The following is a 17,186-nucleotide window of genomic DNA, read 5'->3' on the forward strand; positions in this document are numbered from 1 at the left end:
AGCTTTCCCAAAGGAGCTGAGAGCAGCTTGGAGCAATGCCAAAGTCCCACAGCCTTTCTAACACCCAAAACCAGCAGTAGCACAATTTCAACAGAGATGAAATGGTGGGTCATTTACCCCTTATCGGAATATTGACACTGAAAACAAAAATCACCAGGCACCTTGAAGGCCCAAAGGCAGCAAACAGGTGCCATCTCCTTGGCACAAGCCAACCACTGCCATAAACCTTCTGCCTGCATTCCCAAGTGCACTATTCCTTTGCAGCAGCGCTTGGACACAGGGTCTCCTCCTGCAGACTCCTCTTTATGCTTGGATGGCTATGGAGACCTCGTTGCTCTGGCTCCTCCAACAGTCTGCAGACCACACTGGCTGCTGAAGGCGGAAATTTCCACTGACACACACGTTGCTTCTGCTGGGGGCTCTGCAAGGGCTGATTTGCTGTGTGTTCATGAAGAGTGAGAGCAGGAAACTTAAGAGATTATAAGGGTCTCTTTTGATAAAGACAAGTGTTCAGCATTTTCCTGCTACAGCACTTCCTTTGCCACTAAATGCACACTTTAAATAAGAACTCCAAGGTAGGCAATAACCTGCAGAGCTAAGGACAGTCTGACATGACTTCCCATTTCACCACTAACACAAACTGCTTCCTTTGTTCATTAAACAAATGCTGGACACTCAAAGGATGTAACTAAGCAGTTTACAAACCAGGCATCAGTTTTGTTACCAGGGCCTCTGCTGATGGAGTCCATCACTTAAGGTCTCCACTGGATTGAAGGTGTTTCAGCAACAGGATAAAGTGTTTTTATTTCTGATCCCTAAGTAACTGCAGCCTGTGCCTCTTGCAACTGACTTGGTAAAACTAACTAAAAAATCCCACACATGCACAAACGAACAAACTAAAGCAGGAAAGAGCCTGCACTAAAACATTTTCCCTTTCCTTTTTCCCATTTAAAACTAACTGAACTTCCACTTCCTAAACACTGTTATCCCAACAGGCACAACGGCTTCTCATTAATGCCCAATTTTAGCTCCCAGAGATGGCAAATGTGGGAGAAAAGGTGACTCCAGACTTGCCCACAGACCAAATTCTTCCAACAGTTGTGTCTGTAGTACTTCAGGAGTCTCACTGGTGGTGACAGCACACACCACATCCCCCAACTCCCCAGAGAAACCTCTGCAGAACAAAACCAGCCCAAACAGCTTCAGCTCAGTGTCCAGACCTCTTGGATCAAGAGACAGTGCTACCTGTGATGTTCTTTCTACACGAAGTGTAGAATGAAAACAGAAAATTCTGTGTAGTAATAGTCCACTTCCATATATTTTTAAAAATAATGAGTAGTTTAATAATTTTAGGAATTAGTAGTTTTAGAAATTAGTAGAAAACTGTTTCCTTTGTCCCTGAGACAAGCTCAGTGTTTGTTTGTTCAAGGTCCAAGCCATACTGATGAGCATTTACACTTCTGTAATTTATCCTACCCCACCTTAGCTTTGCTTTCATCAGTCAGAACACAGCACATCACAAGGAAAAATAAAAGAAAACAAAAAGACAAATTTTGGTGAGCACAAAGAAGAATTTATAAAGCAAGCAACCCTCTTACTATTGGGTACTTGTCACTACTCCAAAACTATACCCAGAAAACATGCACTAGAACAACACCAGGACTGTGTCTATTTACACAAATAATGGGAAAGGATTAGAAAGCAGAGAAGCAGCAGGAAAGAGGAATAAAATCAACATCATATACATTCCAAGTTATCTTTTGCTCTCTAAAAGGGAAGGAACAGTTCAAATTGCACACTGGTCTGGAAAAGCCATGAGGTGACAAATCATGGCATCTTGTTAGGTTGTAAAACACACCCAAACCCCCAATTCAATGCCAATCCCTGGACACGTCAGGGATTTTCTAACAAATATTTTGAGCTTCTGCCAAGTGGAGATCCAGCCCAGATTTTGTTTTTAGGATGTGAACTGCATAAATCTGCAGCAGGCAGGAAAAAATACTACTCATTCAATACAGAAGAACTGCTCTGCCTTTGTTACTCTGAACAATTCACTGTTCCCCAGTTGCACAGAGGAAATCACCTCCAGTTTCTCTATTTCAATATCAATACCAAAGATAGAGTAACTTTCCACATGCAATACAATATATTAAAGCCTGTTTCTGTTTGGCTCTACAGCAGCTCCCCCAGCATTCTCCTGAAAGTAAGAAATTTGCAGGAGTTGAGGCTTCAGTGTTTTCATTCCTGTCACGCCTAATCCAATTTCGCAGGATCAATTCTCTGAGCCAGGGGCTCAAAATTTCACCTCAATAATTCTTGGGTCACACTGGCCCTGTTTTCATTCACCACACTAACTAGTTTAGGTTTTAAAACATGTCCATCAAGACTGGAATACTAAACAGGTGATTTCTAAGTTTTCTGTTTAAGCCTCTAATAAGAGACCTGAAAGTCAAACCCTATTTCTGTTTGAATACAATAAAGTGTTTTTTCTTACGCTATTTTCTTTGTTTTGGAAGATTTACCAGGTTGGACCTCCAAAAAGTAACAACGAGACTGTGTGAAAAGCTGTTTCAGTATCAGAATCATCATCTTTATGTTGCCAAAGATTTAAAAGAACCAATTTTATTTCATCAAATGCAATAAAGAGGTAAAGTGCTTGGGAAGACCACCAAAACTGTTACAGAATGTAGTTAACTTTATTAAATGGGTGAATTTAGAAATCAAGATGCTTCCAGGTACCTCTGGAAATGAAGCCCCACAACCTTCAGTAAATGAAAAGCTACAGCACAGCAGGCAGCAAGTTCATCTCAGAGTGCAGAGACTGCACTGGCTCCCAGTGTGGTGGGCTGAGGCTGCACAAGAGCCCCAAACCACCAGTCTAACCACCCAAACAACACAAACCAGAGAATTTACCTGAGGCTCCCCTCAGGGAATTCACAGCTACAAGTCAAGTCATTTATATTACACACAAAGGCAGATAATCTTGAATTAAGTATTTCAGATGACACTGTTCCTTATGGCCCCTCAGGCAAATTGCTCTAATGTTAATATCCTATTAAAGAACTTCATTCCCCTCTGACCAAACATGGTGTGGCAATACCTACATTCCATAAGACAACTCAGGCTGATGGTACTGAACCCAAAATGCTGTTGTATCCAGAATTCTGTTGTATCCAGAGCACACTGCAGACCACATGTCCTTGTCTGGCCTGGGAACCATGCCCAGGTGAGACTCCAGCAAGGCTGCTAAAGCTCAGCCAAACCCAGCTATCATCCTGCCAGCTTTGTTCTGTCTGGAGCTGCCCCAAGAGCCAGGATCCACAACATGTATGATTTGGACTGGCTATTTTTAATGTGGTCTAACAAACTTGAAGAGATACATTATCACATAAGTAAAATGCAGAATTTAAATCCTCTTCCTGTAAAAAGGAGAAAAAAAAATCCTTACACAAGGTCTTTCAGAGCCTCACCAACAGCAGACCAAACTGAAGAAGTTTTAGCCAGTTTTTAGGCTTCATGGGGCTGTTTTTCTACCTCACTCCAACTATCAACCATAGTGTAAATTTATCATCTGAACTGATCTCAAGAAACAATAAAAGCAAAACTAATTTGACATCACCCATTTCATCACTGCATCCTGATCTAAAACAAGGTTACTGGTCAATTAGAAACAGCCTTACTCTACCTTATTACAGCATATTAGTCTGTCCCAGTTCCACCATTACTTTTTCCCTATTTGTATTTCTGCACTACAAATCTCACAGTTCAGGGACTCCTCCTGCTCACTGCTTGGGCATAGCAGAAGTTGCTAAATCAACAGTTCTCAGATATATCCTTGGACTCCTGAGCAGAAGTTGGATGAGGATTGCCTTTATTATTAGCTGTTGTACAGCAGTACTGTATCTGTGTCCTCATCAAGCACAGGATACACCACACTCCACACCATTACAGGAAAGCCAGTCTCAAAGGGTTAACACAGCACTGACAGAGAGGAGCTGAGGGAAGCTTGAGGACAGAGCAACATGGTGACAGTAACAAGATAATCCTACATGCCTTCTACGATCCAGCCTCTGAACAGCTGGTGGCTACATGAGAATGCAGGGAAGTTAAACTGAAATTTGAGGCATACTCAGTACAAGCAGCTTTAGGGGACCTACTGCCCTCCTCAATGGGCTAAAAGGGGGCAGAGCTGGGGAACAAACAAAAAAAAACCAAAGCAAAAGCTCAGCACTCACAAAACCACCTGGAGTCAGCTTAAAATATGGCACAGTTACTCCTTTATTGCAGAAATAACAACCTGGAGCCCAACAGACACCCACCTGTGGCACAGGGAGGGAGCAATGCTCAGCCTTCAGGCAAGGGTGAATCATCCAGCCCAAGGTCAGGCAAAAGGAGGCAACACAAGAGTAAAAACTGCACATGCAGGGTGAGTAGCTTTACAAGAGAATATTTTTATAGTGTCTTAATTATATAAAACAAAGGAAAAAGCAATGGCAAAGGTCTGACATGGCAGCGACTACAGTAGAAGAAAACTATAAATTCCTTAGAAACAAAGTAAAAGAATATTCTGAATATTGAAAACTGCTAGCCCCTCTAACCAAAGCAAGAAAAAGTCTTAATTAATAGCTTGAGTTTTGTTTGGTGATTATCCTTTTTTGCAGAAGAACAGGAGCTGGCTGCCCAGATTTACATTCATCTGCACCTCCAGCAGATTAATTTCCCACAAAATTAAGAGGGCAAATACATCAACTTGACACAGTAAGAGCAGAGTCAAGTTTTGTCAAATATTTCTCAAATATGCTAGATAAATTTGCCTCCAAGAAAAGAAGGGTCAGCTCTGTCCTAGTGGAGGCTACTACAGTAAAGCTGAAAGAGCTGACCCCAGGATGTCCCTGTTCAACAAGTGAATGAAAACAAGACCCTGGGAATAAATATTCCCAAACCATTTTATCCATCTGGGTGAGCAGTGACAACTTGGAAGTGTACATGTCCAAGTGTAAGGGTGTACAGTGGGGAACAGAGAGTACTTGACTCTCTCTCATTCATAGCTGAATTCTCAAACAACTATTTCATTCATCTCACTCCTCCCAACATCAGGAACCAGCCTGTCAATCACCTCCCCCTTGGTACCCCTACCCCACTGATGTTCTTACAGTCCTGCCCCTACAGGAGGCTGCTGCAAAGGTGTGTGAGCCACAACTCCCCTGAAGAACTGACAGACTAAGGGTGATGGCATGATGCTACTGCCCTTAATACCCCACCACAGCTAATTCACTGGGTTCTCTGAATGCAGCACCCTCTCCAATCACATGCAACAACATCCCAAAAGCAGCTGCTACACCAAACCCAAGCACTTCAGACACATGTTTCTGAAATGACAGTCTTTCCTATGCAGAAATTAATTATTTTCCAAACAAGACCTTAAGGCTGGAGTCCCCATAAAAAGAGGCTTCTGACACTGAATTTACATTTCTGGTTGTTTCACATTCAGTCCCTCATTTTTCTCCACTCCCTTCACTCATCCTGAGCAGTAAACAAATCTACAGTGACTAAAATTTAAAACAGATTTACATGAAAAGCACAAACTCTACCAGCACAGGCAACTTCGTGCTCCAGTCTTTACTGTGGAATGATTGAGTACTTCACCCAAACCTCTGGAATACTGACATGTTTCATTTGCACTGCATGGAGGGGTGTTCATCCCTAAGGGAAGGCATGGATAACCACACAGTAAAATAACATTATGTATATGGAAAATGGATTGTACTCAACCTAGAGCTCAGTAAAAGAAGACTCTCAGCCACATATTTTAACAATTATGAATAGATTACAAAGCTTTAGTATCAATCCCCAGAGCAGAAATGTTAAGAACAGGCTCAGAAGGTAAAATCCAGATGAGGACTCTGATCGATGCCTTCTCCGGTCTCACCAAACCGGCAAGGACAACAGTCTGTAAAGCTGGTGTTTCTGAGGAACTGCTTGTGTTCATGAAGATGGAAAAGGACACAAAATGCCCTTAATTTGTATGCAGGGCTCTTATCTCCAGGATCTGACCCATGACTGAGAACCCTGGCACCGAACATTAAACTAAAGCATGTTCCTTAGCATTAAACCTGTGCATCTACCATATATACATTAATAAATCTATTTAGAGAAGGAATTTCTTTGTACTACCTTATTATAGGATCATTAAATGTAGTTAAAACTGGAAGGTTTAACTATCACCTGCTCCCTGAAAAACAGTAACAGTCCATACTTGCTCCAGTGCAAAACCTCCCAGAGGTTTTGGAGTAAAAAGTGTTTGAGTTGAATGTATACTGGAATCCTTTGGGAGCCAAAAGCAGAGAAATTATCTCCACTCAGTTCGTCCTGTGCACAGGGTAGTGGGCTCTACATTCACATAAATAAACAAACAGAAAATTCATTCAAAGCATATGAGTTGACTGTGGATTTTTGCTACTATAAGATGAAACTTTGCAGCTCCATATTTTCATAGCTAAAGGAAGTATACTGGGATGGTTGAGACACTGGACCAGTAAAAGTGGTATTTTGTTGCTGGGCTGGAACCAGCTCCATGGAGTGGGGGAAATGAAGAGCCTTCCATAGGATTCTTTAGTGGTAGCTATTTTTCTCTTAATATCTTTTCAATCTCTTTTCTCTCTCTAGCCACTTATTCCTGTTTCTGCTCTTAATCTCTTTCTTTCTTTAATCATTTAAACTCTCTTCCTTTCATTGCTCTTGCCTTCATCTCTTTTGGGTAACTTAAACCCAGTGGGTTGTACTCTGCTGGGTTGTGTGGGTGCTTTGTGGAATGCTCTACCTTGGTTGTACATTACCCTTTTAAACCTTTGCCAAAATCTTCATTTCCTGCTAAAACTCAAAGTCTCCCCTGGGAAAATGTGTGGAGCATTTCCCTCTTTAGGCTGTCTCAAGGTATAAAGGACCAAAGGCTCTGCCAAAGTTTGGTGGGTGAAGTTTTGGAGTCTTAAATATATTTTTAAAGTAAAATGCCTGGGTGGACACGTGGCTTGACCCAGGGTCTTACAGATGGTCATGTTCAAAGTGAATCAAATGTGTCATTTGAATCTAATTTCTAGAGACCAGAAGTTCTGTCTTTGTTTAAAATCAAAACTAATTCCTGCATCTTACACTAATCCCAATTCATTAATGTTACGTGAACAGTTCCTAAGCAGAGCTCAACAAGATTAATGCAGGTATGTACACAGATAACACAATAAAACAACACAGAAAACTGGTTTCTGAGCTTTGAGAAGGTGGATTTTTTCCAAGCTGGTACTAAACTAATCATCTCATGCTACATCACAAAAGAAATTGCACTGCTTGACACTGTAAGGAATACATGAGCCAACAGTGTGCCCACGTGGACAAGAAGGCCAATGGGATCCTGGCCTGGATCCAAACTAGCGTGGCCAGCAGGCCCAGGGCAGTGACCCTTCCCCTGGACTCTGCCTTGGGGAGGCCACACCTTGAGTGTTGTGTTCAGTTCTGGGCCTCTCAGTTCAGGAAAGAGATTGAGGGGCTGGAGCAGGGCCAGAGAAGAGCAACGAGCCTGGAGAAGGGACTGGAGCACAAGTGCTGTGGGGAGAGGCTGAGGGAGCTGGGGGTGTTTAGCCTGGAGAAGAGGAGGCTCAGAGGTGACCTCAGCACTGTCTGGAACTCCCTGAAGGGAAGTTCTGGCCAGGTGGGGGTTGGTCTCTTCTCCCAGGCACTCAGCAATAGGACAAGGGGGCACAATGGGCTCAAGCTCTGCCAGGGGAAATTGAAGTTGGAGAGCAGAAAAAACTTCTTTGCAGAGAGAGTGCTCAGGCATTGGAATGAGCTGCCCAGAGAGGGGGTGGATTCCCCATCCCTGGAGGTTTTTCAACTGAGATTGACCGTGCCATGATCTGGTAAAGGGACTGGAGTTGGACCAAGGGTTGGACTTGATGATCTCGGAGGTCTTTTCCAACCCAATCCATTCTATGAAATTCATGTCCAACTGGTTTTGATCTGGGACAACCTGAGATTTTCCTTCCTTCTTTCAAAAATGACCACCTGAATATCTGACAACCAGTCTTGCAGGTGGGATGGAGTCAGTCAGTTGCCCTGATACAGTGTGGGAATCAGCTGGCTGGGGGCAGCTCTGGGAAGGGCCCTGACACCGTGCTCATGTCAGCAGCAGGTCCCAGTGAGAGCTGACGGCACACAGGGCTTCAGGGGCATGGCTGAGCACAGTGAGACGGGTGGCACTCACCACATCATACCTAGAAAACTGTCCAGCTGCCCAGTTTGGGCTCTCTGACACAAGACAGACATCCATACAGCACACCAAGGCCACCAAGAAGGTCTGGGTGGAGCTGTGCCAGGAGGGGGAGAGAATTGGGTTGTTCAGCCGAGATAAAATCTGCCTTCAGAGGGACATAAGAGCAGCCCTTCAACACACAGGTTGCTCAGTGAGCTTGTGCAGTCTCTGCTCTTGGACATTGTCAAGACTGCCTAAGTTAAAGGTCAGAGAAAGGCCAGAGTTCGGTTGGAAATTCAGCACTGAGCCTGCCTTGAGAAAAAGGCTGCAGACATCCCCAAGGACCCTTCCAACCTGAACTATTATTGTTCTGAAATGCAGTTACAGAATAATTATGATACATACTAAATTACTGACATAGATTCCTTCAGGGGCAAGAATGACTCACTTCTAAGGGATTCTCTAAGACAGGTAATAGAAATGTAAACTGAATGCAGCAACATCAAGAAATATTCCCTAACAGAAGGGTTACTACTAAAGTAACCACAGAAACATGCTGACAGTTTGCTATTTTTGTTCTTTTAACAGAAATTTGTGTGGAACTTATTCCTGTCAAGCTGTGCCTTGTACTTCTCTTAAAACAGTGGGGAAGCTCAAATATCCAGATCTGCCCAAGCTCTGTAAGAAAGCAAATCTATTTACTACAACTCAAAAACAAACTTGTGAGCAAAACAATCCCACTATAATGATAAAAAGCCACAAGGTTATGTGACACTGTTGCTGTGGCATCTGCCATAAAAAGCAATTACAATAACAAAGATATGAAAAACCCACAACAATTTAAAAGCTTTGAAAGCTGAGTATCTTGTATACAAAATATTTAAGCATAAAATGTATTTCAGTCAGTATAATTAATTAAAATTGAGATTGTGTTGGATGACAACACAGACAAATTCTATCCAAGAGCTAAGTGCATTCCAAGAGTAAATAAATAATTGGCTATATTTATTAATAAAATCAACTTTAATTGTTCTGTAAATTCAAAATGTGAAATCTACCCCCTCTGAGAACACGTAAAAGGAGATGCAGAGTCAAGGAAGATTGTTTAATCATCATACCAAAAGTGACAGATGAAGCAAGATAAAGACTGTACCTGCACAAGAGCCACTTCCAAACACAGGAGAAGCTCCATCCACAACACCCTTTGCTCTCCCACAACATCCTGAAAAGCTTCTACCTCAGCAGCATTATCCAGCACTGACAGTCACGAGGACTCAGGTGGCAGGTGCTGTGTGACCATAAGGCTTCACTTACAGTCAGAAAAGGTTATAACACACCTATTGCTTCAGACAGAGTCAGAAATCCGAGAGCCAAGGATGCAATAATAACAACACAGCAATCCCTGAAATATTAAATGCAGTGATGAAAACACTTAGGGCAAATTATGATCCCAGACAAATTGTCAAAGCCCTGTTTGCAATCTCTCTACTTTGGCAGAAATAGGACCTAAAGAACTTACTCTGTGACTGTTTCTTTCTCTTTTCCCACTATTTAAAGCAGGAAGAAGGGATTGCACTGGAGGCACCTGCTTTGATAGTGACATAATTGACTCTGGTAATAAGGTTTATTTGTTCCGAGATTATGAGGCAACTTGAAGCTTTGAGGAAACATCACTGAAGAAAGTGGAGACACATTAACCCACTGTACAAATCTAGCCAAGGCCTTCTTGATACCAACCATTTAGGGAAGATTTAAAGTCTGCATTGTTATTACAAGCTGCTGGCCAAGGAACTTGCAAATAAAGAGCACACAGGTAAAGCAATCCCTGAGGAACAAACAGGGGTAGGGGGTAAGCCAACAATTCTACAAACATTATTGATCTGATACTCCAGTCAAGGAATTAAGTAAAATCCTGCAAGGCTTTTATCTCTGATGTCTGGGCAGTGGTTCCCAGTGATACACTGAAATATGTTCTTATTGCACTGGGATAAAGTTCTTTCACTTTATTAAAAACCCCTGTAATTTCACTCAAAAGCACATCTTCCAACACAGCCTGGCACTGCTGAGAGGCACGGGGCACTCTTGAGGATGAAAATAAAACCAGACACAAACCCAAAACCACACACACAAACCAGTCCTCTAAAGAAACCCCACCCTATACACATCCATGTCTTGGTCTTATACAGGGACTGCACACACATTCCCCAATGCCTCTGGAAGCCTTTTACAGAAAAGGCACACAAAGTTATCTTTAACAAAAGAGACATTCCCATTATTTTTACTTTAAAATGCCACAGGAGTGGCAAAGAGCTGAAAATGCAGTGAAGTATTCAGTGTTTACATTGGGTGGGTAGTTATTTTACATTCTGGAGACAGATGACAGAATAGGCTGAACACTTAAAGATTGCTTCTTAAATCCATCTGACAGCATTTCCCTTCCAGAACTAATTCACTTGACCTGACAAGTGAAGTAGACAGCAGACTCCAAATACGTTGGGCTTTTTTGCATGGAGCTCATCACTTCAGTTAAGCACTTGGACTTTCTCTGTTTTGCACGACTGAAACTGAAGCAGCAAGAACAAAAACATTTCTGTTTGTGTCTTGAAAACAGTGTCTGCAGATGATCTAAGGAATGTTTTGGGTATGACATTCAAAGGGGGGAGTGAATTTCACAAATCAGCTTTTTTTTTATTTCAAGACTCAAAAGTCCATTTTTTGACTCAACCAAAAAAATTCTGCTCCTCAAACTGCATTTTCTATATTAGATATACACCCATTACCCAGGATCTAACTTAGGACCCAGAGAATAATAACATTGGTCAATTAGTTCAAACAATTTTAGCTACAGTTTCAACATTCTAACTACACAATTGCTTTCTTGTATCCACTGTTTGGGTATATGGGGGACAACCAGATTCTGCTCAGAAAGCAGAGAACAATCCACCCACATTTATCAAGGCTCAAACATTGCATTCTAGAATAAAATTTTCATTTCAAGATATACAGATTCTTGAAATGAAAGGCTAAAATAGTCCTGAAGACTTACTGATAATGAATCACAGGATGTGCTGAGCTGGAAGGACCCACAAGGACCATCGAGTGCAACCCTTAGCCCTGCCCAGGCCCTTCCCCCTGTGGCTCACAGCACCATCCCAATGCTCCTTGAACTCTGACAGGAAAGAGGAAATAAAAAATACTCAAAACTGAGTTCTGCTTATAATTTTGCATTTGTGATTTTATTCTCAAAACCACACTGGAAGTCCTGCCTTCCACAGTGATCACCCAGAGCTGGAGCTCAGTTCCCTGCAGCTCACTATAAACATATTGAACTGAGAACACAAAGTCATAGAATCATAGAATGGATTGGGTTGGAAAAGCCCTCTGAGATCATCAAGTCCAACCCTTGGTCCAACTCCAGTCCCTTTACCAGATCATGGCACTCAGTGCCACGGCCAAGCTCACTTTAAAAACCTCCAGGGATGGGGAATCCACCCCCTCTCTGGGCAGCCCATTCCAATGCCTGAGCACTCTCTCTGCAAAGAAGTTTTTTCTGCTCTCCAACTTCAATTTCCCCTGGCAGAGCTTGAGCCCATTGTGCCCCCTTGTCCTATTGCTGAGTGCCTGGGAGAAGAGACCAACCCCCACCTGGCCAGAACTTCCCTTCAGGCAGTTCCAGACAGTGCTGAGGTCACCTCTGAGCCTCCTCTTCTCCAGGCTAAACACCCCCAGCTCCCTCAGCCTCTCCCCACAGGATTTATGGGGAGACTAAGGACTAAGTCTCTTCATGGAGCAAGGCTTTTTAGGGATGCAAACATTTCCTACATTTTTCTTAGGCTCTAGATGCTCTGTCACAGAACACCAACACTACCAACTGCACTGCTATAAACATTATCCCCAGTGGAGAGAGCTGGGTTTGCTGCTCGAACTGGACAAGCCACACCATCAATAGCACAAGTTCCACTCACACAGCCCCAGAGCAGCTTCCCAGAGGATGGAAGCACCAAGGAACATCTCCATGGGAGATTACAGACTCAAGACTTGGTCTCAAAAGGAGTTCAACATAAAAAGCCACTGTGTTTGAATGCAATATCCATAATTATCAATTAAATGAGCTGCATACTCAATTACAATATAAAACTGAAGTTTATGTGATTAACCTTCTGTTTATTGGATTGCATATCCAAGCAAATCTTTAGTCCAATTTATAATGTAATGCATATAAAATAGAAGGGTCCTTATGGATTATTCATTCACGTACCAAACTTTATAGAGATGAAATAAAATTCTAATGGAACTAGAAAAATTGCAGTGTAACTACACTGCAGTCTTTGAACACTTGGCAAGATGAACACAAATACAAATTACATTTACATACTGGGGAGGGCAGGGCATCAGTAAAGCTCAGCACAGCTCAACATTCATGCCACAACTGTCACCTCATGTACATTTTGAATTATATTATGCAAACTCACAACCAAAACAGAAACAACAAACAACAAACAACCTAATCAAAATTTATTAATTGGTTTCTCATTTCCTCTTGGCATTTCTAACAAAACTATCTCCACTACAAACAAGATTCTTCTTTAGTTAATTATCTAAAAAGCCATTGCCCTACATTTCCTATAGTAGCTATGAACAGTGCTATGGTCTGAGCAGGAGAAATGAAGAGCTGAAGTGTTTAAATTTAACACACAATGAGTTACTACATAGACAGAGAGAAGAAAGCTTTAGGAGAGTTACACAGAGATGGGGACAGGGAGGTTGAGAATCCTTTTCTGGCTCTGGAAAGAACAGGAAAAAGCAGTCTGGGGGGAAGGTGGGACTGACAGGCACCCCCAGGTACATGCCATGTCACTCCAGCAGTGAGAAAAGCCCAGCTCCAACTTTTCCCCTGTTTGGGCCACAGTCCCAGCTCTGAGGTGCAGCAGGCACTTCCCTGCCCCTCCTAGCCCTGGAGGGTTGCCCTGTCTGCCCAGGGCCCCAATGAGTGCTCCTGGCCCCTCCCTGCAGGCTTCATGGACCCTGCTCAGGCTTTCTTTCCCTGCTGCAACCTACCCACACTCCCATCTTTGCCTGATCCCCTCTGCCAGTTCACTGTTATGGGACCCACCAACACAACAGCCCACAGGTACTGGTTCCTCTCCTTCTGTAGCAGAGTTACCTCCAGGACAACACTCCAGGTGAGGCACTCCCACTGCAGCAGCAGCAGTGCAGGGAGCCTGCTGGGGCTGAGCAAGAAAACCCAGGAATATCATTGTGGTTTAACCCCAGCCAGCAGCCAAGCACCACCCTGAAGCTGTGCATGCAAGCAGAGGAAAACGGAATTCCCATCGTCAGGCACATTCATAGAACCACAGAACCAATTGGGTTGGAAAGGACCTCCGAGATCATCAAGTCCACCCTTGGTCCAACTCCAGTCCCTTTACCAGATCATGGCACTCAGGGCCACAGCCAATCTCACTTTAAAACCTCCAGGGATGGGGAATCCACCCCCTCTCTGGGCAGCCCATTCCAATGCCTGAGCACTCTCTCTGCAAAGAAGTTTTTTCTGCTCTCCAACTTCAATTTCCCCTGGCAGAGCTTGAGCCCATCGTGCCCCCTTGTCCTATTGCTGAGTGCCTGGGAGAAGAGACCAACCCCCACCTGGCCACAACTTCCCTTCAGGCAGTTCCAGACAGTGCTGAGGTCACCTCTGAGCCTCCTCTTCTCCGGGCTAAACACCCCCAGCTCCCTCAGCCTCTCCCCACAGCACTTGTGCTCCAGTCCCTTCTCCAGCCTCCTTGCTCTTCTCTGGACTCGCTCCAGCCCCTCAATCTCTTTCCTGAACTGAGGGCCCCAGAACTGAACACAAGACTCAGGGTATTCCAGCCACCCCCAAGAACTCTGGGCTCCACCAGCTGCCATTGTTTATACACATGAAATCCCATGGGCTTGTACTGATGTTCTTATTTTAGTCGTGTGGTGAGAATGCACTTTACTGTATATGCTCTTACTGTCAGAGGTTAATTGAGGGAAACATCCTTGTCCAGGACAACCACCACCATTCTGTTATCCAGGTCTAATCTGAATTACTGGGTGTCAGAAGCTATGTGGGACAACAGAGCAATGCCTGAGGAAGTTAACTGAAAGGGACAGATAAAATTCACGGTATGGGTATGGCACCCTGACCAGACATACTCTCCATATCTTTTCCTGCTATGATGCCAATACCCATATATTTGAGGGGGAAAAAAACACAAATGTTAAAACCAGCAATATCAAGGTTTGCAAAAAGTTCTTAACAAATCCCAGAACGTTCTACAACTACACATCAAGTTGTCTGTGTAGCCTAGAAAACCAAAGATCATCTTGAAAGCACTAAAATCCCACAATGTACATAATGGCATGACTTCATCTGAAAAACTGAAGTGCAATTCTCATCACTTCATCCTATAAAGATGTACAGGGGAAAAAATAGGCTTGAGAGACAACACTGAGAACTGCTGAAAGACACAGTAAGACCTGGGAGCTAAAAGATTAAGGCAGTATCATGAGCATTGTGCAAAAGTATCATGACAATTCAGGTATATTCCATATACTCAGAAACAAGGAGGACTTTAAAAGTAGGAAATTATTTTTAGTCATGCACTTCATATGAATGGAATTAGACTTATAGGAATCAGCAGCATTTGATCCACAGAAACATGCTAAGATTCCAGTTACATCCCTCTCCATAAAGCAGAATGTATCTTACACGAGAATAAACATTTGCTCAATGACATTTGTGTCCATATCTCCCTACACAAGAGCATAAAACTGCCACTAACACCTTGAAGACTTCACAAGTTCCTCCTAAGCAAAAGTCACGTCACACCACCAGGTGTGTTGCACTGAAGGAGCTGCACAGTGAAGCAAATATAACACAATGTTTCCTTGTCCCCTTGGTAAACAAATGTGGTAACTAAAGGTGTTAACAGCTCTTTTGAGAGGTTTGTATTGCTCAGGTGGGTTTTTCCCCCCAGTTAATTTCCCACCCAGAGAGTCTCAAATCACTTTTTACCCAAGTTCTCTCAAGTCACACAATAACAACAACTAACATTAAGAAAATGGTGCAGAGTGAAAACAATATACTGTCACTATCTTAGCAGGTGTGCATGGCACTAAGGTAAGCTGAATATTTCCACATTTCCTCCTAGTTTTCATTTTCTGTCCTGTATTTCACATATATAGTCTGTACACTCCAGGAGCTAAAAAATGTGCAAAAAGAATCCAACAAAACACTCTTGTCACCTTCCAGGCAGTGAGGACAGTCCAGGGCAGGTAATGAGTAATTCTAAGAAAGAAAATCTTTTCTCCCTTCCTTAGGGAGAAATTTATATTCCTCTCTTATTTTTAAGAACAATTTCTGAATGATTCTGACTCGTAATAATGAAATTAGATTCCTACACATCATCATTACATTATCATCCTGTAAAAGAGGAAAAACCAACACTACCTAAATTGTATGTCACCCACCATCAAATGACTACTTTCCTTTTCTCCTGTTGTCAGTAATATTTTCTAATGACTTCTAGTTTTCTAGTCTGCTTTCCATGTGCAGATATCCCAGTAGAATTCAGACTTAAAACAGTGTCAAGAAATAAGCAAGCTATTGCATCCAACAAAAAGCTGTACCACTAAGGAAATGAGAAACGGGGCAATTTTTGAAGTGTATTTTGAAGTGAAGTAATTATTTATACACACCATGATTTAGGCTCAGGTAAAATGAGAGCTGAAAGGATGCAGTGCATTACCTAGAAAAAATCTCCATGCAAAAACATCTTTCCCAGAAGGCTGTGACTGAGAGACACAGATCAAGTATCAACAGCAAGAATCTGCACTCTTAAATAACTTCAGTAGAACACAAAGTTCATGTGACTGCAGTTATCAATTTTGACTTGGCTTGGCTTGGTTTTGGATTCTCCCCGAAACAGTGGGAAGGAGACAGAAGGAATGGCACAGTGCAAACACACAAACCTTACCTGTGTTTCACACAGGAATGTGAACACACATCACACCACATGGCAAGTTCAAGGGCATTAGAAAGAAAAGTTCCCTTGAAATTATTATTCTGTTTTCAACAGAAGTGACAGCTTTAGGACAGGAAACTCAGAATAGGAAATTAGAGTCTATATCAACAATAATGCACAATCATCTGAGAGACACAGGAAGCAAACAAACTGCTGGTGTTCTTGTTGCTTTTACATCCAAAGCTGCTTACTCACATGATTCCTAATTGTAATTTGGAGTTCAGCAAAGTAGAGTCAAATTTCCAGATATATTTTGCATTTATATTTGCAAATGTAACACAGAAAACCCCCTTGCAGATCATGTTACCGCTTTACCATCTTTAAAGGCTTTACAGCATTGCAGTTTCCAGGAAGAAACCTCTGAAACACAAGGAGGGTGGTCATGGGCTGCCTTGAATTTGATGCCACTGCTACAGAAACCATTGAAAAACTTGGGAGCTCCCCAGACATGAAGTAACCAACATTTGTAAGCTTTGCCTTTTCACTGCTCTCCAGGTCAGATGGGTCACAGATTCCCAGGGTGCCAGGGGCTGCAAGAGACCTCTGAGGGTCACTTTGGTTCATCTCCCTGCTCAAGCAGGACCACTGGAATCATGTCCACATGATTCCTTTCATATCTTGCCTTAGAGACACACCAAAATTTCCCCAAATCACTGAAGTCTGACCCTGCAGAACTGTGAGAAACAAAGTCTCAACCCTTGTGGGCTTCAAATAAAGTTTATTATATGGTAAGATCAAATTCGGTGCCGGGTGTGTGGCACAATCTTGCTTGGTCATTTCACACCCTGAACACAGGGTACATCTGACATTTACCATGTTACTGCATACATATTCATTGTACTCATGCATAAAGATTCTAGGCACACTGTTAAGCAGTTTTAACATGTATTTCC

The 17,186-nt window shown here is 42.7% G+C and overlaps 1 protein-coding gene across 5 annotated transcripts in view; it reads right to left on the minus strand.

The window, feature by feature from the left end:
- LOC139675769 (catenin alpha-3) overlaps positions 1-17,186 on the minus strand; it is a 183,992-nt gene that overhangs the window by 133,967 nt on the left and 32,839 nt on the right. The window contains exon 1 of one of the 5 annotated variants that reach the window (XM_071563845.1): positions 9,396-9,539. The exons of the other annotated variants lie outside the window; for them this stretch is intronic. Coding sequence (XP_071419946.1) covers positions 9,396-9,434 — 39 coding nt within the window. The 5' untranslated portion in view covers positions 9,435-9,539. Of the gene's footprint in view, positions 1-9,395; positions 9,540-17,186 lie in introns of those variants that run through there. 5 annotated transcript variants of the gene reach the window in all.

Source organism: Pithys albifrons, chromosome 9 (genome assembly GCF_047495875.1).
Source record: "Pithys albifrons albifrons isolate INPA30051 chromosome 9, PitAlb_v1, whole genome shotgun sequence".
In the NCBI taxonomy this organism is placed as follows: Eukaryota; Metazoa; Chordata; class Aves; order Passeriformes; family Thamnophilidae; genus Pithys; species Pithys albifrons.